The 22,758-nt window shown below is 44.6% G+C and overlaps 1 protein-coding gene across 1 annotated transcript in view; it reads right to left on the reverse strand.

The window, feature by feature from the left end:
• The window catches only part of LOC141273221 (glutamate receptor ionotropic, NMDA 3B-like), a 473,854-nt gene that overhangs the window by 183,090 nt on the left and 268,006 nt on the right, over positions 1 to 22,758 (reverse strand). The window contains exons 3-4 of the mRNA XM_073684793.1: positions 20,968 to 22,015; positions 19,065 to 19,210 (exon numbers count right to left, since the gene is read on the reverse strand). Coding sequence (XP_073540894.1) covers positions 19,065 to 19,210; positions 20,968 to 22,015 — 1,194 coding nt within the window. The remainder of the gene's footprint in view (positions 1 to 19,064; positions 19,211 to 20,967; positions 22,016 to 22,758) is intronic.

Genomic DNA, 22,758 nt, shown 5'->3' on the forward strand with positions numbered 1-22,758 from the left:
CTCCGGGTAAGCTCCCGCGTGCGCAACGCAGCGCGACACAGGCCCAGGGGCGCGTCATAAGCACGTCCGATCCACATTAAAAAAGCAGCCATAGAGTGTCCGGGAACCATCCCACACACTTTTCTTAGCCAGGACTGCTTCTCGAAAGGGTTGGACGGTCCCACCAGAGAATCCTCTGGTGTGCCTTGGCTTCTACCTCAGGAGACTTCATGATAGCGCTAACTTTGCAGCTGCTATGGGGCTCTTGAGCGAGGGAGAAAGGTGAGCCCTCAGAATCAAATCCTCTGGTGGGCACAATGTTTTTCAATCTGAAACAGCTTCTTAGTGGAAGTTGTATTTCACCACAGCCATATTCTTTAGCTCGGTGAAAGGAATGGCATAGAGGGAAACCGTATCTACTCCGGTTGTCATTTCTCCATCACCAGGTTCCGTCCATTGTCACACACGACCATGCCTGGCTGTATGTTCAGTGGTGAGAGCCACAGATCAGGCTGCTGTGTTACAGCTTTCAACTCTGCAGTGGTGGCAGTTTGTCACCTAAGCATTAAGCATGTTATCTTCAGCACAGCCTGTTGCCGCTCGGCCAAGGCAGTGCTGTCAGCTTGTGACTGATGTGGTCATTTCGGAGATGGAGGAGGAGGTGCAGGAGCTGAACAATGTGATTACATTGAGGTTAAATTGGTGACGCTGTTTTTTATACTAAAGAAAGATCCTATTTTTTTTTTTTTTTTTTACGACAAATGCATTCACCGGGAAATGTCATTTTACAACCTTATCTGGCAATGTGGTGTGTGACACAAAATCAGACACATCCTGTTTTATTTATGATGGAGGGACTCTGAAAGTCATAAAGCCTATTTTTATAGGGCCAGCAGTCGGCCCTCGCTATTGTTAGGAAGCAATCAGTCGGCTATGCTTTGTTGTTCTCATTATTAACATGTGGGTCTCCTATATTGTTATTGCATATGCAGTGACTGCAAGGGCTGCCAAAAATTTGGACGCAACCCAATACCCCTTTGAAGAGACAGAGGAGGCTCTGAGTAAAAAAAAAATGTTCCCATTATAAAGGAGCGGGTCTCCTATAGTGGTAATTCCCATGCTGTGACTGCAAGGGCTGCCAAAATATGGGAAAAATCCCACTAAGAATTTAAAGACACACAGAGCAGGGCCACAATAACAAGCATGACATATTCCCATTAGAAAGGAGAGCGTCTGCTATACAGTTATAGGGTATACGAACAAAATAGGAAAGAAGACTTCGAAAAAACGTCCCAGATTTATGAAAATGTAAACTCTTTATTGAAAGAAAAAATTGAATGGAAAAATTTACGGATCACTCAGACACCAAGTTAAAACAATGGAAGAGCAAAGAGACAAGGACAAAGTTGCATTTGTAGCCCCATAGGAATCAGTCATATATAAATATAATGAGGGCATTCATAAAACAGATCATGAAATGGTGGCTCACGCATCTAATACCTTAAATGGGCCCCACAATGTGAGCAAGTTAAATGTACTGCCCCATAAATGTCAGTTATATATAGGTGCAATAAGGGCACAAACAACGGATCTCAAGTGTCTATCGCATTAAGTAAGCCCTACAGTGGGAAACTATACTCAGTATGGGTACTAAAAATAAAAGCATGTGCCTGGGATAATGGGTGGATACAGAGAAACGCTTTTATCACATATATCGGTACTTGCCAATGAGGGCAGTACCCAAGCTGTTCACCCATCCATTTATACAGCATAAAGAGATCCCATACTTACAGTGGTTATATGGAGACACAGTGCCTCGCTCCTGCTCCGCCCTACGCCCGTTTCGGCTTAGCTTGCCTTCGTCAGGGGGTGGTGGTCAAGAGGGGTGAGGGAGTTTAAAAAGCCAGAGCGGCCAATGGAATATGGGGGTGTGTAGCTCAACAGCCAATCGGTGCAAAGCAGTCAACAAAGCAAAAGGTGGCTACTTTGAAGAACCTATAATATAAGACATATTTTCATATAAATCAGGAACCATATACCCATGTCTGGGTGTGAAAAGGTGCATGGGAATACAAGTTTATGTTACACTGCTATCAATCGGTGGTGTTGAGAAGTCTGGCCCAATCCAGCCCTTGTTCATTTTTATAAGAGTCAGCCTGTCAGCATTTTCAGTTCACTGGCGGATGCGCTTATCAGTTATAATTTCACAAGCGGCACTAAAAACCCGCTCCGATAAAACGCTGGCGGCAGGGCAGCCCAGGACCTCCAAGGCGTAGAAAGCCAGTTCATTCCACGTATCCAGCTTGGATACCCAATAATTAAAAGGCACAGAGGAATCACTGAGGACGTTGGTACGGTCGGCAAGGTACTCTCATCATCTTCCCAAACTTTGCACTCCTTGTGAGAGTACCCCGCACCTCAGGACCTGTGCGATGGGAGGGTCTGAGAAAACTGTCCCAGAACTTTGACAGTGATCCCCTGCCTCTGCTGGAATGCATTTGTGTCTCTCTTGCCTGTACTCCTTGGTTGTCCAACGAACTGTGACCTCTGCCGCCAGCGTTTTCAGATGGAAATTTTTTTTTAATAGTTCTGCAACAAGGGCCTTCTGGTACTGCCCCATTTTTGTACACCTGTCCGCCTCAGGAATAAGAGATATAAAGTTCTCCTTATAGCGTGGGTCTGGAAGCATCACCAACCAGTAATGACTGTCACCCAAAATTTTGAGAATGCAAGGGTCATGGGAAAGGCAGCGTAACATAAACTCAGCCATGCGTGCCAGACTGCTAACAGTGTCCTCACTAAGAGGATGACTGACCATGCTCTCCTCCTCCTCTTCTCTGTCCTCTGGCCATTCACGCTGAACAGACAGTATGACAGTTGTACAGGTAGTACCGTCTGTAGCGCATGAAACTAGCTCCTGTTCTTCCTCCTCCTCATTGTCACCCAATCCACATTGGAATGAGATAAGGCTGGGCTGTGTGTAATCACCCTGTATGGTTCCTTGCTCCATCTCATCGTGCTCCGCCTGCAATGCATCCTCTTTGATTGTGAGCAGAGAGCGTTTCAGAAGACAGAGAAGAAGAAGGGTGACGCTAATTATGGTGTCATCGCCGCTCACCATCTTGGTGAAGTGCTCAAAGTTTTGGAGGATGGTTCATATGTCTGACATCCATGTCCACTCCTGAGGTCTTATGTGTGGAGTCTGAACTGAATACCGACTTCCTTGTTGATGCTGGTGCTCAACAACTGCCCTCTTCTACTCACAAATCCTTCCCAACATCTGCCGTGAAGAGTTCCAACGCGTGGGGACATTACATACCAGTCTGTGAGCGGGAAGCAGCAAATGCTGATGAAACACGGCAAGGGCGGTGGAAGCTGTAGGTGACTTTCTAAAATGGGCACACAGGCGGCGTACTTTAAACAAGCAGATCTGGCAGCTCCAGGTAGGATTTGAGAAACCGCTGAACCACGAGGTTAAGCACATGGGCCAGGCATGGTACGTGTGTAAGCTCGCCTCGCCTCAGAGCCACCACCAGGTTCCGGCCATTGTCACACACGACCATGCCTGGCTGTAGGTTCAGTGGTGTGAGCCACAGATCTGCCTACTCTTTCAGAGCTGTCCACAACTCTTCAGCATTCTGCGGTTTGTCACCTAAGCATATTAGCTTCAGCACAGCCTGTTGCAGCTTGACCGAGCCAGTGCTGTAAGTGCTTCCAGCTTGTGACTGATGTGGTCATTTCGGAGATGGAGGCTGAAGAGGAGGCTGAGGAGGATGAGTTGCAGGAGCTGTAGACTGTGGGGGAAATCCTGATTGACCTAGGGCTCGCAATCCTCGGCGTCGGGAGGACGTGTTCCGTCCCAAGGTCCGACTGGGTCCCAGCTTCCACTATGTTAACCCAGTATGCCATCAGCAAGATGCACCGTCTCTGTCCACAAGCACTTGTCCACTGTTATGTGGACTTTCCCGGTAACTGCATTGTTGAGGACACGGCTAATGTTTTGGGACACGTGCTTGTGTAATGTGGGGATGGCACACCGGGAGAAATAGTGGAGCTGGGGACCGAGTACCAAGGGACGGCCGTCGCCATCAGGTTGCAGAATGCTTCCGTCTCCACGAGCCTAAAAGGAAACATATTGAGCGCAAGCAGTCGTGAAATGTGGAAATTTAGTACTGTGGCCTGTGGGGCGTTGGCTGCGTATTTGCGCTTGCGTTCCAAGGACTGGGGTATGGACAACTGAACGCTGCGCTGGGACAAGGACGTGGACATGCTTCCTGATGATGCTACTTGAGAGTGTGCAACGACAGGTGCAGGGCAGGAGGCATCTTCGCATGCACCATGGACAGGGGACTGGCTTGCATGCCCAACAGAGGAAGAATCAATGGTGGCACCCGCAGACACCGTTCCTGGACCCTGGGGTTCGGCCCACAAAATCGGGTGCTTTGCTGCCATGTGCCGATGTGGCGCCCTGCTGCGCATTGGTGCCACAGAACCCAGAAGGGTGCATGGATGGACTTCTCCACAAGAGGCCCTCACACATTCACACACCTCCACCCTACCACCTTAGACCAGCAGAGAGAGCGAGTTAGGGATATATAAAGGGAGCGTGGAGCCAGGCAGCTCAGTTGGAGTCAGAAGTTAGTTGTTGTTCAGACAGAGTCAGAAGTTAGTGAGCTGAGAGAGTGCTGACGCTCAGAGAGCAGCGAAGAGGCAGCACGCTGGCTGTTGTGCTCAGGCGAGCCAAGGCCTACAGCACGTGCGAGGGCCCCGAGTGTGGCCGAAGGCGAGAGGAGAAGGAAGAAGTAGCAAGGGGGCAGAGGAGCATACCAGGCTCACCCCGAGATATAAATACCGGACACCGGGTCTGCGCCTATAGGGACCCTTCATACCCAGTAGGGACCACCGGAACCCCTGGAGGACTACAGGTCCCAGGTTTACCAAACGCTGACTACAGTACCAGGGCTAGGAGTCACGGAGGCCCCAGCGACCAGGGAGAGTGATCTCCAGGAGAAAGCCCTACCACCAGGTCAGCAGGTCCAAGGGAGAGAGAGACAGTAACCAAGCTAGGCCTAGTTCCAGGCAGGCCAGAAGCTTAGTGAGTAAAGCCACGGATCAGGAGGCCCTATACCTGCTCACTGGGGAGAGTCCAAAAGTGCGCCCTTCGTCCTGAGTACCCTGGACCGTGCCTGCATCATCACCGGTAAAGGTACTGAAGCTTACCCCCGTGTGATTGTCCGTCTTTCCTCCGGGACCGTCCTGCCATCTCTCCCCAGCATCCACCATCTGCCCCTATACTGCCCTGGAGCTTGCTCTACCCATGGAGAGCCACACCATCCCTGCTGCCTAACACCAGCTCCAGAGGACTGCTCCACAGCGGCGGCACCTTTGAGCCGCAATCCACAGGTGGTGTCACGAACACTTAACAAATCCCCCTATAAATTATTCCCCTTTTTGATTGACCGCCCTGGGTCACGGACCGGGCCAGCCACCGAGATATTCCCCATAGTGGCATCCCTAGGAACGGCTGCCGAGTACCCCACGGCCCTGGTGGCGTGTCACCTGATCATGCTGGTGGTGGTCAGGCTGGTCATTTTGCCACCACTGCTGATGCTGGCCTGGCAGGTGATGCAAATGGCCTTTTTGGGGTTATCGGCAGTCTTTAAAAAAAACAACCAGACTTGGGAAGACCTAACAGTTGTACTGACAAGTTCCTTCGTGTTGGTGTTACGGGGAACGGTTGCCTGCCTTCTTTCTGCGGCCACCACACTCATTCTTCCTGCCTGTTGGGGTGCTCTGCCTCCCTCCCCCTGTATGCTGCTGTCCTCGCTCTGCATGTCTTCCTGCCAGGTTGGGTCAGTTACTATATCATCCACCACCTCATCTTCCACTTCCGCACTCTGGTCCTCCTCCTGACTTTCTGGCAATTGAGATGACGCACCCCCAGGGCAGTGGGGTGCTCGGCAGCCGGGCCTATGGACGCTGGTGGGGGATATCACGGTGGCTGGCCCGGTCCGTGGCCCAGGGCGGTCAACAAAAAGGGGGTTATATTTATAGAGGATTTGTAAAGTTCGTGACGCCACCTGTGGAATGCGCCGCTGCGTAACAGTCCTCTGAAGCTTATGTTACTGCAGCAGTGATGGTGTGGCTCTCCACAGGAAGAGCTAGCTCCAGGGCAGTGTAGATAGTGTCGGTTGCACTGGGCGTTGTAGTGCAGGGGGAAGATGGCGCAGCTGAAATAATGGATGGAGGCAGTGCGGTGCAGTCATCCGAGTCTTTACTCACAGTTGTTCAGTTCCTCAGGTTGTACTGTCCAGCTTACAGCCTCCCACGTCGCGCTGCGTTCACCAGAATGGGGGTTCAGCTCTTCCTTAGGTAATTTAGGAGCACCTGACAGAACCCCGCTTTCTTGTGTTCCTCTCTAGATCGTCTTCACGCTGGATCTTCTCCCTCCTGCCCTGCGCTTCCCCACTCTCAGTCCCGCTCGGGTGCTCTGAAGTCCCTCCTGTCTAACTGGCCCTCATGGAGATTAGAATGAGGCTTTGGCAACTGGACTATGTAAGCCAGAAGCCTCCGTTTTTTTTTCCAGCTGAGACCTGGAGTAACACGGCTGGTCCAGGGGCCGGTCCCCTTCTTGCGGCCTATGATCCCTCAGTCTTCTGACCGATTCGGGGCGTACAGGTGCTGTCCTGCACTCGCCGTACCCCCTGGGATCCCTTTAACAGAACGGAGCCTACTCCTCAGCTCCCCTCCTGGGCCTCTAGGACTGGGCCCTGCTTGTGGAGCAGAGCTCCTAAAGAGACTCTGCTCCCCGACTGACTAACACTCTCCTCTGAACTAACCTGCCTCCCTAAGATGGCTTCCCTTTTTATACCTCACTCTATGGTGCTCCCCTAAACTGCTTCCTCCACCCACACCCAATACTGGTTCCCGCTACCTTTGGTTCCCCTCACTCCAGCCAGTGACAGAGCTCAGCACTGCGCATACATCTTGCCCCTCCAGCCGGCCTCAAGTAGTGTAGTGTTGAATGTGAGTGTTGGGGTTCCGGGGAGAACTCCCTCCTTACCTGAGAGGAGATACCACACCTCTGGGTGAGGTGCAGTACCTCTGTGGTGACTGATTCCTCAGGGGCGCCACATTGTCATCATCATCCACCTCTTGGGACACTTTCCCACCATCGTCTTCGCGTGACCATGGCTGCTCAAATATTTGGGCATTGATACATGCGATCTCCTCTTGCCCTGCTTCAAGTGGATCAGGCGAGAGGCCCGAATCTATAAATGGGAAAGTGAACAGCTCTTCGGAGTGTCCAAGTGTGGGATCAGTTGTCTCTGGGCACTCGGCATGGTGGGAGGAAGGAGGTTCAGGGTGAGGAATATGCGGTCCAGACTCACAGCTACTGAGACTTGACCGTGTGAAAAACAAGGTGGTGGCGGTGGTGGCTAAGTGACTGGAAGCATTATCTGCTATCCAACCAATAACCTTTTGACACTGCTCTGTGTTCAATAGTGGTGTTCCGCAGTCCCCTATTAATTGAGACAGGAAGGTCGAGCGAGAAGATGTGGGTGTTTGTTGTGGCACAATTTCAGCTTGCCCTTGGCCTCTGCATGCACCATCACGTCCAGTTCCCCGTCCCTTGCCCATTTTAAATGGAGGACAATATCTTCCACGCTCACAACAAATGACTGAATTTGGAGCGAACTTATATGTGATCCGTGTGACGGACAAACCACAGTTTTAAATACCTGACCTGTAGGTAACTATTTTGAACAGCAATCTGATGTCAATTGCTTCACTGACACACTGCAACAAATTTTTAATGAAGATGCGAAATGGGAGTATTTTCTGAAAACGTATATGTAATCCGTGTGACTCAGAAAACACAGTTTAAAATAGCTGGATTTTTAGTGCTGTAATATGGAAAGGACCTGGCTATATTCTGCAGTTCCAACAAGCAAATGGCACAGAAAAACAGTGTTCTCTGGATTGCTTTTTAAGCAAATAATGAGGATTAAGATCCAAAAAAAATTATTCCTGGCCCCTGAGACCTGGGCCTTTGTCTAGAAATATCTAACAGCAGCAGAAGGCAGAGCTGGAATGGAGCCTCTTGTGCTATATGCACTGAAGTCTGCTATATACACTGCCTGCCTGATATCTCTGAAGATGGATTAGTCCTCAGGACTGTTTGTTGAGGTGCATATGTATCTCTAATATAGCCTGTACACCTACACTAACTAGAAACAAGCAAATCTCTCCCTAGCTCAGCAGCAGCTCTCCCTACACTGTCTGATTCCGGAGTAAATGACAAGCATGGCGGCGACAGGTCTGATATAGACCTGATGACGCTGTGCGGCCAGCCAATCACTGTAATGCCACAACCAACATAGCTACGGCATTACAGTGAGTGGCAGGCAATCTCTGCATGTTCATTGGCTCTCTAAAGAGCGCCAAACATGCAGGGAGGAGACCCGAGCTCCTGCCGAGCAACCCCGGAAATACTCGGCGAGCGCCGAGCAGTGAGATGCTCGGGCGAGCACCGAGCAGTAGCGAACATTGTCACTACACCTGTAGATAAATTCACAAAGGGGTATCATTTCCAAAATGGGGTCACTTGAGGGGTATTCTGCTCTTCTAGCCCTTGGGGCTCTGTATATGGAGTCCGCAAATCTGCTCCAGGAAGCAAATAGCGCTCCGTCCCTCCTGAGTCTCGTCGTATGGCTAAGCAGTACTGTACAGCCACATATGAGATATTTCTACATTCAGCAGAAATTGTGGAACAAATTTTGGTGCCATTTTTACCCAATTCCCAATATGAAAATGTAAAATCAGTGGTTAAAATTAAATTTTGGTGGTAAAAAGTGTTATTTTTTTCTTCACTGCCCAAGGATATAAAATTCTGTGACCTACCCATGGTGTCAATATGATCACTGCAACCCTAGATTAATTCATTGAAAGGTATAGTTGGAAAAATGGGATCTTTTTGAGGGGTTTCTGCTATTATGTCACCTCAGGGGCTTTGCCAATGTGACATGGTACCCTCAAACCAGTCCAGCAAAATCTGAACTCCAATATGGTGCTTCTTCCCTTCTGAACTTTGCGATGTGCCTCAAAAGTAGTTTTCTACCACATATGGGGTATCGGCATACTCAGGAGAAACTGCACAACAAATTTTGAGGTCCATTTTCCCCTGCTATCCTTGTGAAAATGAAAAAATTTTGGGCTAACAACATTTTTGTGGGAAAAATATATTTTTTTCATTTTCACAGATCAATATTGTAAAATTCTGTGAAGCACCTGTGGGTTCAAGGTGCTCATCACATGTCTAGATAAATTCCTTGAAGGGTCCAGTTTACAAAATGGGATCACTTGTGGGGGAGTTCCACTGTCTAGGCACATCAGTGGCTCTCCAAATGCGACATGACAACCGCAGACAATTCCATCAAAGTCTGGGTTCGAAAGCGTCACGCCTTCCTTTCTTAGCCTGCTGTGCACCCAAAGAGTAGTTTTCCTCCATATATGGGATATCTGCACACACAGCAGAAATTGCACAACAAATTTTGTGGTAGATTTTCTCCTGTTACCCTTGTGAGAATAAAACATTTGGGGCTAAAATTACATTTTTGTGGGAACAAAGTGATTTTTTTATTTTCACGGCTCTACATTCAAGGTACTCACCATAAATCTAGTTAAGTTTGCTGAGGGGTCTAGTTTCTAAAATGGTGTCACTTATGGAGGGTTTCCACTGTTAAGTCACATCAGGGGCTCTCCAAAAGCATAATGCCATTGCTTATTATTACAGCAAATTTTGCATTCAAAAAGTCAAATGGTGCTCCTTCCCTTCCGAGCCCAGCCGTGTGCCCACACAGTGGTTTTCCCCCACAAATGGTGTATCGGTGTGCTCAGGAGAAAATTGCACAACAAATTTTGGGTCCATTTTCTCCTGTTACCCTTGGGAAAGTAAAAAAAATTGGTTGTAAAATAATTTTTTTGTGAAAAAAATGTAAATATTTTTCTTCAAAATTTTTGCCAAATTTCCGTATTTTTCACAAACAAAAGTCATATCACAAATTTTACAACTATCAAAGTACAATGTGTCACGGAAAAAAAATCTCAGAATGTAAAATTTGGCCTGGTCAGGAAGGTGAAAATAGGCTTGGGGTGCAAAGGGGTTAATAGGCTATAAAAACTTTTTATTGTTTGGAACTCTTTTAGTTATAATTTCATATATTACCATATACAGATGAAATGTCCTTAATCCTTGTTTGGCAATTGAAAACATTTTCTTTTGGCACAAATGTCTCCAATATGAGACCTAGACTCAAAGACATGTAGCAAACACAATAGCAGCCAGTTCCAAATGCATTGACTTGGGCTCTAAGTCAGTGAATTTGGAACGTGATGCCCTTGTGTTTGCTACAGGTCTTGGAGTCTGGATCTTATATTGGAGGCATTTATGAGCATCTTAAACCCTCAGGTGCTGCACATAATTGTATAACGTTGAGCCGTGAAAGTGAAAAAATATATATATTTTTCCCACAAAAATGTTGCTTTAGCCCCAAATTTTTCATTTTCTACTGTTACATTTTCACAGGGTAACATTATAAAATGGACCATACAATTTATTGTGCAATTTCTCCTTGAGTACACTGATGCCCTTTATGTGGTATAAAAATACTAATTGAGCGCACAGGAGGGCTTGGAACGAAAGGAGTACAATTTTGGGTGGAATAGATTGCGAATGTCATGTCACATTTTTAGTGCCCTTGACATGCCAAAACAGCATAAACCTGCACAAGTGACCCCATTTTGTTAACTACACCTCTTGAGGAATTCATATAGGGATATTAGCATTTTTAACCCTCATGCGATTCACAGAATTGTATAACATTGAACTTAGCAAATGGGACATCACTATTTTTTTCCATGAATAAAGTTGCCTTAGCCCCAAGTTTTTATTTTTCAAAAGGAAAAATACAAAAAAATGAACAGTAAAATTTGTTACATAATTTTTCCTGAGCACCGCAATATCCCAAATGTGATCAAAAACTACTTTTGAGACACAGTGCAAAGCTTAAAAGTGAAGAGCTATATTGGACTTCAGATTTTGCTGGAATGGTTTGAAGGTGCCATGTCATATTGGCAGAGCCACAGAGGTGCCAGAACAGCAGAACCCTTCCATTACCGACCCCATTTTACAAACTAAAGCCCCAATTAATTCAACTTCAATTGAATAGGAGGTGGATGTGCAGTACACCGCGGTGGCCACTACCACTTGACGGCGGAGCCTCGCAGGTGAGCACTTCTGGCCGGCGGCCGCCGCCGGCACCGATAACAGCTGATCGACAGGGTCGATCATACATCGTATCCTATGGGTAGGGCATCAATGTAAAAGTAGTTGACAGCTACTTTACTCAATAGCTCTTGGAATAATAATAATTTCCACAATTAGATGTGTTTGAATAAAATGTTCCTGTGCTGAGATAATCTTATAAATGTTCCCCTGTGTGACGACCGTGTCTGACCGTGCAGGAACATGATCGGATCATACCACAGCTCCTGATTCTTTCTTTGAAGTAAAACATTTCTCTGCCCGTTTTTAAACAATGTTTTACTGCAAAGAAAATATCATCTGTGATCCCCTGCTGTAATGTCTGTATACTCTTTTGCTTCCTCCCTTGCTCAGGAGATGTGGTATGATCAGACCGTGTGCCATACATGGCCAGACAGACATTACACAGTACACAGCAGGGGCACATTTATAAGATTAGCTCAGCATAGGAACATTTTACTTAAATACATTCTTTTGTGTAAGTTATTATTATTCCAAGGTCTATTGAATAAAATCAACTTTTGTTCGTGGGAAAACCCCTTTAAGGTCAATGAAACAACTGTGGCTGAAAGTTTGGCTCATAGCTCAATGTCATGTAAACACCTTCTGATGGTTTGTGTAGACAATGTTAGGTGCCTTTATCTTGGTAAGTGACATTAATTTTTCTTGCAGAACAGAATGGATCAATCTTGGAACCAATTGTACTGCCATTTCTCCAAAGGGTGCAATGAACAGTTTTAAAACACGACAATGCCAGTCCGCACGTTGCTTATGCTACTGTGAGCAGCCTGTGTGGTGTTAACATGCTACCATTGCCTGCAGTATTTCCAGACTTGTCTCCCATCATGCAGATCAGAGGTCAACAATTACAAATGGAGCTGCCAGCAGCAAATCTTGAGGATTTGTATCCCTAAGTGCATCCAGTGTGGAAGAACATTCCTCACACAACCATTAATAACCTTAATTATACCATGCAAAGGTTTGTAAGTTAATGAACTTCTGTGCGTGGTGCTCACACTCTGTATTGAATACATCGAGATGTTTTGAATATTTTGCTTCTGACGCGCCCCCTGGGCCGTGGGGTACTTGGTAGCCGGGCCGGTCGTTTCTAGGGGAGATGTCACAGTGGCGGTGACCCGGCCCGTGACCCAGGGCGGTCAATAAAAAGGGGTTTTATAGTAAAGGATTATAGTTTTTGTGTTAATGTTCGTGACGCCACCTGTGGTATGCGGCTATGTGGAGCCGCCGCTGCGGAGCAGATCCTCTGGAGCTGTTGTTAATGCAGCAGGGTTGGTTTAGCTCTCCACAGGTAGAGATTAGCTCCAGGGCAGTGTAGTGGGGATGTCATAGATGTTGCTGTTACGGTGTAGTGAAGGCAGGTGATGGCGCAGCAATTATTCACAGAGACAGTGGGGTGCAGTCTTCAGGGTTTTACTCACAGTTTGCGAAGACTCCAGGTTACAGTTACCAGTGTATAACCTCCCATGTCATCCTGTGTCTACTCAGGGAGGGGTTAAGCAACTCGCACGTCTTTCAGGAGTACTTAAACGGGACCCCGTTCTGTGTGCCTTTTCTGGTCGACTTCCTGTGCTGGCTCTCACCCTCCTGCCCTACGCCTCACACCCAGTGTCCCAAGCCAGTGACCGCGGACATTGTCAGGCGACGTCTTCTCTGTTCCCTGGGTTCTCTATGGCAACCTTTTTGTTGATTTAGATGTGGCTGCGGGCTGCAGCACCTGAAATGCTGCACCCTACGGTTATCTAGCTGAGACCTGAAAAACTCTGCTAGTTTAGGGGCCGGTCCCCTCTCTGCGGCCTGATCCCTGCACGTCCTTGTGGGTTCGGGTGCACAGGTGGCATCCGCACTGCCCGTGCCCCTGGGATCCTTTCTGTTCTGGAGCCTTTCTTCCTGCTCCTCTCCTCTCTTCAGTCTGTCCTGGGCCTCTCTCACTAGGCCCTCTTCCCTGAGCAGAGCTCCTGCTCCACACACTCACTCCTCACTATTCCCTCAGACTGTTATCACCACTCCCAAGATGTCTTCCCCTTTTTATATCCTACTTCTCAAGTGCTCCCCTATCTGCTTCCTCTACCCACACCCACTACATGGTTCCCTCTCTTGGTTCCCCCCACTCCAGCCAGGGACACTACTCCTGCTGATCTGGAGTAGTGTAGTGTTGGATGCAGGTGTTTGGGTCCCGGGCAGTACTCCATCCTTACCTGAGAGTGAGATACCACACCTCTGGGTGAGATGCAGTACCTCTGTGGCGACTGAAGCCGCAGGGGTGCTACACTTCCATTTTTTCAGCATTTGCATATCATTAACATGTCTACCGATCCTGTGATTTCCATAATTCTGTGACTTTCAACTTGGTGTTGCAATTTCAATGTTCAGGAGTGTATTTATACATTTGAAGTGTACCACATTTATTATAGCACCATTTATTCCATGGCGTTTTACATGTGAAAAGGGGTATACATAAAAAACAATTACAATAATCTTGAACACTACAAGTCACGACGGGTGCAAAAGGAGAGAGGACCCTGCCTGTGAGGGTTGAAAGTCTACAAGGGATGGGTGAGGATACAGTAGGTGAGGGTATAGCTGGTCATGTAGAGGTATGGTGGAACAAGGGTAAGTGCAGGAGGTAGGCTTGTCGGAAGTAGTAGGTCTTGAGGTGCCTTTTGAAGGTTTCCACGGTAGGTGACAGTCTGATATGTTGAGGTAAACAGTTCCAGAGTAAGGGGGGAATCATGGGAAAATCTTGCATGCGATTGTGGGAAGAGGAGATAAGAGGGGAGTAGAAAAGGAGATCTTGTGAGGATCGGAGGTTACGTGCGGGTATGTAACGGGAGACTAGGTCACAGATGTATGAAAGAGACAGGTTGTGGATGGCTTTGTATGTCATGGTTAGGGTTTTGAACTTTGAATCTCTGGGTAATGGGGAGCCAGTGAAGGTATTGACTGGGAGGAGAGGCCAGGGAATAGTTGTGGGGCAGGTGGATAGAGCAGCATAGTGTAGGATAGATTCTCTCCTCGACCCTTTACAATCTGGTTTCCGCTCTTCACACGCTATTGAAACTGCACTTATTAAATCTCTAATGACCTACTAACATGTGACATGCAGAAGTAGTGCTGTTGCTTTAAAAGAATTCATCAACTATTTTAAGTAACACAAGCACAGGAGACAGGAAGTGTTGTGCTCCAGAAGCATCCAGCAACTAGAGGGGTTAACACAGTCACAGGAGAAGGGGAGTGTTTTAGCAGAGCCCCAGGGGGATTGTGGGGAAGTTGTCTAGCTAGAGCCGAAGCGAAAGGTGGCTTATGATCTATATCTCACAGAAGGCAACTGAACAGGATTCAGGTCAGGCGGGAAGCTAAACACAGGTCAGATAGACTCCCTGAGCTAACAGTGTGGAGTATTATTGGGCAGAAAGATAAGGACTGGAAGGAATCCTGTAATAGGGATCATCTCCCTCACTAGACCCTCCCGCCTCCATCTCCATGCAGGATAAAGAATGCTGTGTACTATTGAGTCCTTGTGAAGGAAAAGACTGTGGTTGTGTATGCATTAAAACTGTGCTGTACTGTGCTACTGGATAGACTGTGTACTACTGTGCTGCGAAGGAGATTGTACTGTTACTGGAGCCTGTTGCTCAAAGAGACACTTAAATTGCACTGGCCATGCCTTATTAAATGTTACTGTTCTACCATTTATGAGGACTCTTGTCAAATGTGTCTGGTCAGCAATTGAATCTATCCTGTGCCTGAGAGAAGCTGCAGCCTATGGTCGCCCTGAGTAACGGTTCCCCCAGGATCCCAACGAATTCATGTAACCGATCTCGCCCCTATCTGAACTTAGGCGGCGTACGTGAAGCAAAAAGCAAAACCCAATGGTCAATACTCCCTCCTGTTTCTTTTGGATCTCTCTGCCACATTTGACATGGTGGATCACCAGCAAATCCTCACTATGCTCCGCTCTATAGGCCAAAAGGACACCATTCTCTCCTGGTTCTCTGACCACTCCTTCACGGTATCTTTTGCTGGCACTTCTTTCTCTAATCTTCCCCCTACTATTGGGGTTTCTCAAGGCTCAGTCCTAGGCCCCCTCCTCTTCTCATTATATACTGCCCCTATTGGACAAACCATCATCAGATTGGGTTCCAACATCATCTCTATGCTGATGACACCCAACATCACCCCCACTTTAATACAAAATACCAGTGATTGTCTTTCTGCTGTCTAACACCATGTCTTCCTTCCCTCTATCTGAAACTGAATCTGTAGAAAACTGAACTCCTTGTGTTTCCTTCCTCTACTAATTTACTTATACCCGACTTTGCAAATTCTTTGTGTGGTGCAACCATAACTACCAAGTAGCAAGCTTGCTGTCTTGGAGTCCTATTTGACATACAACTTTCATTTATTCCCCCATACACAATCACACGCTCGGGTCACCTGCATCTTTAAAAAAAAAAAAAAAACAAACATCTCCAGAATCCGACCTTATCTCACCTTTGAAACTGCAAAAACTCTTACTGTCGCTCTCGCTCCCATCTGATCGGTCTCCCTCTAACCAAACTTTCTCCTATACAAACCATCCGGAATGCAGCAGCCAGGGTTGTATTTCTATCAGGCCGCTTAACTGATGCCTCTACCCTGTGCCAGTCATTGCACTGGTTACCCATTTGCTACAGAATGCAATGCAAACTCATCTTTCGCACCCACAAAGCTCTCCACAGCGAGTGCTCCCCAATGCAAGTGCTTAGCATAGAACACAGGATAGTTATCCCAGCCTTATGAAGTGATCAAAAATGTTATGCACCCTAAAATGTTACCAATAAAAACCCTGTCTTGTCCCGCGCAAAACCAGCACCCACTCAGATCCGTCATCTGTCACTGGAACTATAGGGGGTTCCCACATTACTGGTAGAACGAAAACTCTGGAAAAGTGACACATTTCCCACACACCCCTCAAAGAAAATCAGTGAAATTGGGTTCCCAAATTAAAAAGTCCCCCTCCTTCTGAGTCCCACTGTGCCTAATTCGCACTAAGTGGTTATATGTTTGGCATTTTTTTAGTGGGGAGAGCCCAAATAGCAGTTTACGGGGTGCGTGTCTCCTGAAGCACTACACTGTATGGGGGCACAATGTATGGGCCCTAAACAGGCATATTTCTAATTCTCCAGAATAAAGCACGGTGCAGATGTTACAAAATTGTCACTGCAGCCATAGAGGAGTTCATTGAGAGGTGCAATTTCTACAATGGGGTCTCTTCTGTGTTTTTTCTGCTCTTCTGGCACCTTGGTAATCCGCAAATTATTCTAGCTTATTCTGTGCTCCAAAAGCCAAATAGCATTTTCTTTTGTCTCAGCCCTGACGTGTGGCCTAACAGTAGTTTATGACAACATATGGGGCATCACCGTGTTAGAGAGAAATTACGCAAAGAATTGTGTGCTCCAGTTTCACCTATTAACCCTTGTGTAACTGACAAATTTGCAGCAAATAAAAAAAGAAACGAAAAAACACATTTTTACTAAAATGTCATATTTCCATGTCTCAATGTTCTAAAATTCTGTGATTCACCTGTGGGTTCAAAATACTTACTTCACTCTCAGATGAAATCCTTAAGCAGTGAGGCTTCCAATATGGGGGCATTTGTGGGGGTTTCTGCTGTTCTGCTACCTTAGGGGTTCAGCTCATGGAGCCCACAATCTATTCAAACGGAATCTGCATTCTAAAAGCCAAGTAGAGCTCCTTCCCATCCGATCCCTGCCGTGTGCTCAAACAGTAGTATACAACCACATATGGGGTACTGTCACATTCTTTAAAAGCTACATAAATTATGGGGTCCATTTTCTGCTATTACAACTCGTGTAAACTATAAATTTGGTGCTAAAAGTGTATTTTAGAAGAAAAAAATATATTTTTTTGTATTCACAGCTAAAAGTTATAAAATTTTGAGTATCACCTGTAGGTTAAAAATGATCAGTATACCACTAGATGAATTCGATGAGGGGTCTAGTTTCCTTGTGGGGTCACTTTTTGGGGGTTTCTGCAGTTTTAGAATGTCAGAGGCTGTGCAAATGCAACATGACATTCACAATATATTCCAGACAAATTTACGCTCCAAAAATCAAATAGCTCTCTTGCCTTTCTGAGCCCTGACATGTGCCCAAACAGCAGTTTTTCACCACTTATTTTTTAGCGGAAAAAACGGTTTTCATTTTCATATCTACGTTTTAATAAGTTCTGTGAAACACCCATGGGTTCAACATGTTCAACACAACCCTAGATAAATTTCTTGATTGGTCTAGTTTCCAAAATGGAGTCATTTATGTTTTTTTTTGCTGTTTTGGTACCTCAGGGGCACAGTAAATGGGACATGGTGTCTGCAATCTATTCCAACCAAATTTACATTCCAAATACCAAAAGTCGCTTCTTCCCTTTCGAAACATGACATGTGTTCAAACAGTACTTTTTGACTATATATAGGGTATCGCCAAACTCAGAAGAAAGTGGGTAACAAACTTTAGGGTCCACTTCTTTGTGTATCCTTTATACAAAAGTGAAAAATTTGAGAATAAAGTAACATTTTCATGAAAAAAATTAAAATTTTTAATATGATGATTTAATGTTATCAAAATTCATGTAGTACATGTGGGTTAAAAATGCTCAAACCCCTAGATAAAATCCTTGAGGGGTGTAGTTTCCAAAATGGCGTCACTTGTTGGGGGTTTCTGCTAATTAGGTAGCTTAGGGGCTTGGCAAATGCATCATGACGCTTTTTGTCTATTTTAGCCAAGTTTATATTCCAAAATTCAATTGGTGCTCCTTCTCTTCCAAACCCTGCTGTATGTCCAAATAGAGGTTTCTAACCACATGTGTGGTATTTGCGTGCTCAGAAGAAACTGGGTAACAAATTTTGTGGTCTATTTTCTTATGCTATTCCATGTAAAAGTGAAAATATTGGGGCTAAAGCAACATTTTAGAGGAAAAATTACAATTTATTGTTTTTTCACTCCACTTATTCCTGTGTAGCACCTAAAGGGTTAAAAAAAATTCGAACAGTTTTGAAGTATTTCAGGGGACCCATTTATAAGATGGTATCACTTTTGTGGTGTTTCCAACATAAAAGCTCCCTAAATTCCATTTAAATCTTAATAGGTCCCTAAAGAAACATGTTTTGTAAATATCTTTAAAAAATGAAAAATTGCTGCTCAACTGTTAACCCTTCTAAAATCCTAACAAAATAAAATGAAGTGTGAAAAGTAATGCAGATGTAAAGCAGACATGGGAAATTATTTAATAATTATTTTGTACAACATGACTAACTGGTTTAAGGGTATAAAAAATAAAAGTTTGAAAAATACGAATTTTTCAAAACTTTTCTCCAAAATTTCAATATTTTCACAAATAAATGAAAAACATACACCTAAATTTACTACTAACTTGAAGTACAATGTCTTACGAAAAAATCTCAGAAACACTATTTTACATTGAAACATTCCAAAGTAGTTACCACAAAGTGACACTGGTCAGATTTAAAAAATTTGTCCTGTACATAAAGGTCAAAATTGGCTTGATCACTAAGAGGTTTAACACCCCTAGTAATGGCTGCAGCCATGCGCTGTTACATGTACCACTGTTTCATCAGTTTTTTTTCATACTATGGATGTAGAGATTGAAAAACGTATTCCCCAAATATAATTTTAAATTATCTAACAGTTGTGCCCACCCTGTCACTGAAATGCCTCCTCACTTTAACATGTGGACTCCATCTGAAGTGGATGGCACACTGAACCTTCGCATATAGTTGTGGATTTCAGGATAACTTTTTTTAATGTATTGTTCTGCACTGCTTTCCCAAACTGTTCCAAAACGGAAACCTTGAGAAGGATGATGAAGCTGCAAAGACAGGCAAATTATCAATATACAAAGTTGACCAAACACCATAGTTTTATAACAAACACCTAATTAACATTAAGATGAATCGCAAATTACATGCATCTTTCTGGTACCTAAATTCAGTTAACAGACATATCATGACAATTCCACCCGGTTTACTTTCTTTACTTGTATACTTTTCTTTTTATACTTCTTGTTAGTAGTATTTTTGTTTCTATTTTTTGATTTGTTTAAAACTATATATTATGGTTGAGCATTTTAAGGGGTTTTCCCACAAAGTTGATTTTAATCAATAGATTTTGGAATAATAATAATTTCCACAATTGGATGTGTTTAAATATAATGTTCCTGTGCTGAGATAATCTTATAAATGTGCTCCTTCTGTGTACTGTGTAATGGCTGTGTCTGACGGTACAGGGACATGATCTGATCATACCACATCTCCTGTGCAGGGGAGGAAGCAAAAAAAAGTATACAAATGTTACAGTAAGGGATCAAAGCTGATTTTTTGGGGGGAGATAAAGCATTTCCCTACCTGTTTTTTAAAAAATGTTTTACGTCAAAGAAATAATTATTTGTGATCCCATTCTATGACATCTGTATCCTCTTTTGTTTCCTCCCCTGCCCAGGAGATGTGGTATGATCAGACCATGTTACTGTACAGTCAGACACAGCCATTACACAGTACACAGCAGGGGCACATTTATAAGATTATCTCAGCACAGGGACATTTTTTTTAAACACATCCAATTGCGGAAATTATTTTTATTTCACGATTTATAGATTAAAATGAACTTTGTTCATGGGACAACTCCTTTAAGGTGAGGATAATCAATTTATCCTTTTACATTTCATGAAAACTGTAATTTATGTATGTGCCATAGAGATTCAATATGTAGATATTTTAATAATTCCTGATTCGAATACATTCAATTCCTTTATTACAACACTTCACCTGACAGAAAAAATATCTAGGTTTTCCCATCCCAAGCTATTGCTCTCTAACTTCAAGCAAACATATGTTTAACATCTTCCATGTGGAGATATTTCATGAATATTGAATGGCATTTAAAGAAGTTGAACGGTCCTTTTTTAAATTGCCCAATGTATTAAGCATATGGGCATAAGTATATTTGTTAATACCTTGTATTGCTGATAATGCCTGTGAGCGGCGCTATTGGTGGCCGCTCACAGGCATCATGTGACCCCGCACTGATGTCACGACAAGTGAGGCATGACTCAGCGCTGGGGTCCCCAAGGTGGCTGCTGGGTTGTGGGCGTGGTTATTCCCCGCGTCACACCCAGCATCCACAGCGCGCTTTCCCAATGAATGGGGAGAGGGAGAGCGCGCGGTGAATGCCGGGTGTGACGCAGAGGAATAACCCCACCCACAACCCAGCAGCCACAGGTGGAACGCAGAAGAGGGACCCTCGGCTGCAGCCTGGACTTGTGACGTCCGAGGATGTCAGCGCCGGCTGCACCCGGGGGTCACGTACCGCTCCCAGGCATTATCTGCAACACAAGGTATTTACAGAGATACTTATGCCCACATGCTGAATACATTGGGCAACTTAAAAAAAAGTACAGACAACCCCTTTAAAATTTTCTAGAAGGTCTTTATTATGGAGTAAATATCCATAAATAAGTGTATAAATTCTAAAATAAATGTTTCAGAGGTAGAAATCTCAAATATCAACAATAATACAGAGATTTGCAGAGATTTACCATTTATAAATACATTCAAAGTTGTTACCCACCTTTGGATCATGGATTCCTGACAAGGCTTCAAAAGTCTTATCCCCCACCATTACTGCAGCAAGGTTAGCTGTGTAGCTGGATAGCACTAGTAGACAGAAAATAGCCCACAGGTTCATGAGAACTCTTCCTGTGCAGCATTTTGGAGTTTTACTTGATACAGTCCTTCCAAACAGAATGGCATAGCATAAGTTTAGTGCTGAAGAATATGAGAAGATTTTCATCCGGTTACGTCCATGTGGAGTCATACCAAAAGGACTCTTCCATTCATAGAATGTAAGAAATAATGCAGTTAAATGCAATGCCACAAATATACCCACCCACATGGACCAGTGTAGAGGCCACATGAAAGCTCCGATAGGGGAGGCAGTGTCTCGCATGCGAACCAAAATGCCAAGGCTGGTAGAGTAAAATGGGCTAGTGAAGTCTATAACAGTGCTTCGTGCAGAGTTTATGCTAAAAGATGTAACAGCCATGTGAGCTGCTCCGCTCAACAAGTCTCCAACTAGTCCTGTCCAGCGGTTCCCTATTCGTGCTCCATATTTTCCATCTCCAACAATGTACAGCTCAAAGTTGAATCCAAGATCTTCAGACAGCTTTTCTAATAAATCAATGCAATAGCCATAACAGCAAGTTTTGTACTCTAGTGGTACAGAACCGTTTGGTGAATTTAGCTCTTCAAATAGCATATCTAATAACGCAGTATTATTTGTATGAGGGTCCAGGCACATTTGTCCAGCTGGACAACTGCCATCAGCATCCACCTCTCGAGTAAAAACAAAGGGATGTTCAACAAGGGTTACCACTCTGAGTTTTATGCGCTGTGTCATCACTGGTGCTGGTTCACGTTTTTGTATGCGATTTTGCCACAGACCTTCTTCTACTTCCATTTTCCCTTCATACCAACCACCCACAGTTACCCAGGTGGGGTATCCTAAAGAGTCACGCACCAGGCTCCATATTTTGTAATGGTGATCAGTATGGATCATATTATTATTCATTAGATAGATTTCACCAGTTTGTCCTGAGAATGATGTATTGGCCAAGTACCTATAATTAATAAAGTAATGTTAGCATGTGCTTAAAGTGGTTATTTGGGAATAGAAAAAATATATCAAATATCATTATGAATACATTTTTAAAAACTTTTTTACTAGACAGTTAATAACTATAGTACATTAAAATGACTATTGTTAAACTGACTGAAACATCTTCAAGAATGTTAGGACAAGTCAGATGCCTGTGAGCATGTGCAATAGGAACACTGCTGCTGTGACCTTGAAATAATTTAAACCCCATAATGTCAATGTAATGACAAACTATCTCCAGGTCACAGAAGCAGAACGTCCTAGAACTACTGCTCACAGCACTTGGGAAGGTAGTATAGACAAAGCAACTGCTGAAAACTGTAAATATATTGGGCCACTGTTTGCCAAAATGAGGTTATTAAATAATGAAGAAAAGATTCATCTGGTACAATGAAACTAAAAATGCTTTTGCTTTTTGACCATAACAAATACAATATTTGGCTGTCAAAGACCACACCATAATGCAATAGTGAAAGTAGCATCTGAACAGATACAGTCAATAATTTATAAAAAATATTCAGGAAATGCCTCTAGTCTTATTTTGACTCCATAACTAGGCTGCGGAATGAGGGGCTCCTTAGGCAGAGTTTCTATGGATGTCTCTATTGACCAGTACTCACACCAAGAACTTCATCAGATAGCTTCAAATGCCCATGTGAAGATTCCAGAATTTTATTCTCCAGCTGAATTCTTGCGTAACAAAAA

This window comes from Phyllobates terribilis, unplaced genomic scaffold, assembly GCF_046119375.1.
Source record: "Phyllobates terribilis strain yellow unplaced genomic scaffold, ASM4611937v1 Scaffold_1__5_contigs__length_1240528914, whole genome shotgun sequence".
NCBI classification, from domain to species: Eukaryota; Metazoa; Chordata; class Amphibia; order Anura; family Dendrobatidae; genus Phyllobates; species Phyllobates terribilis.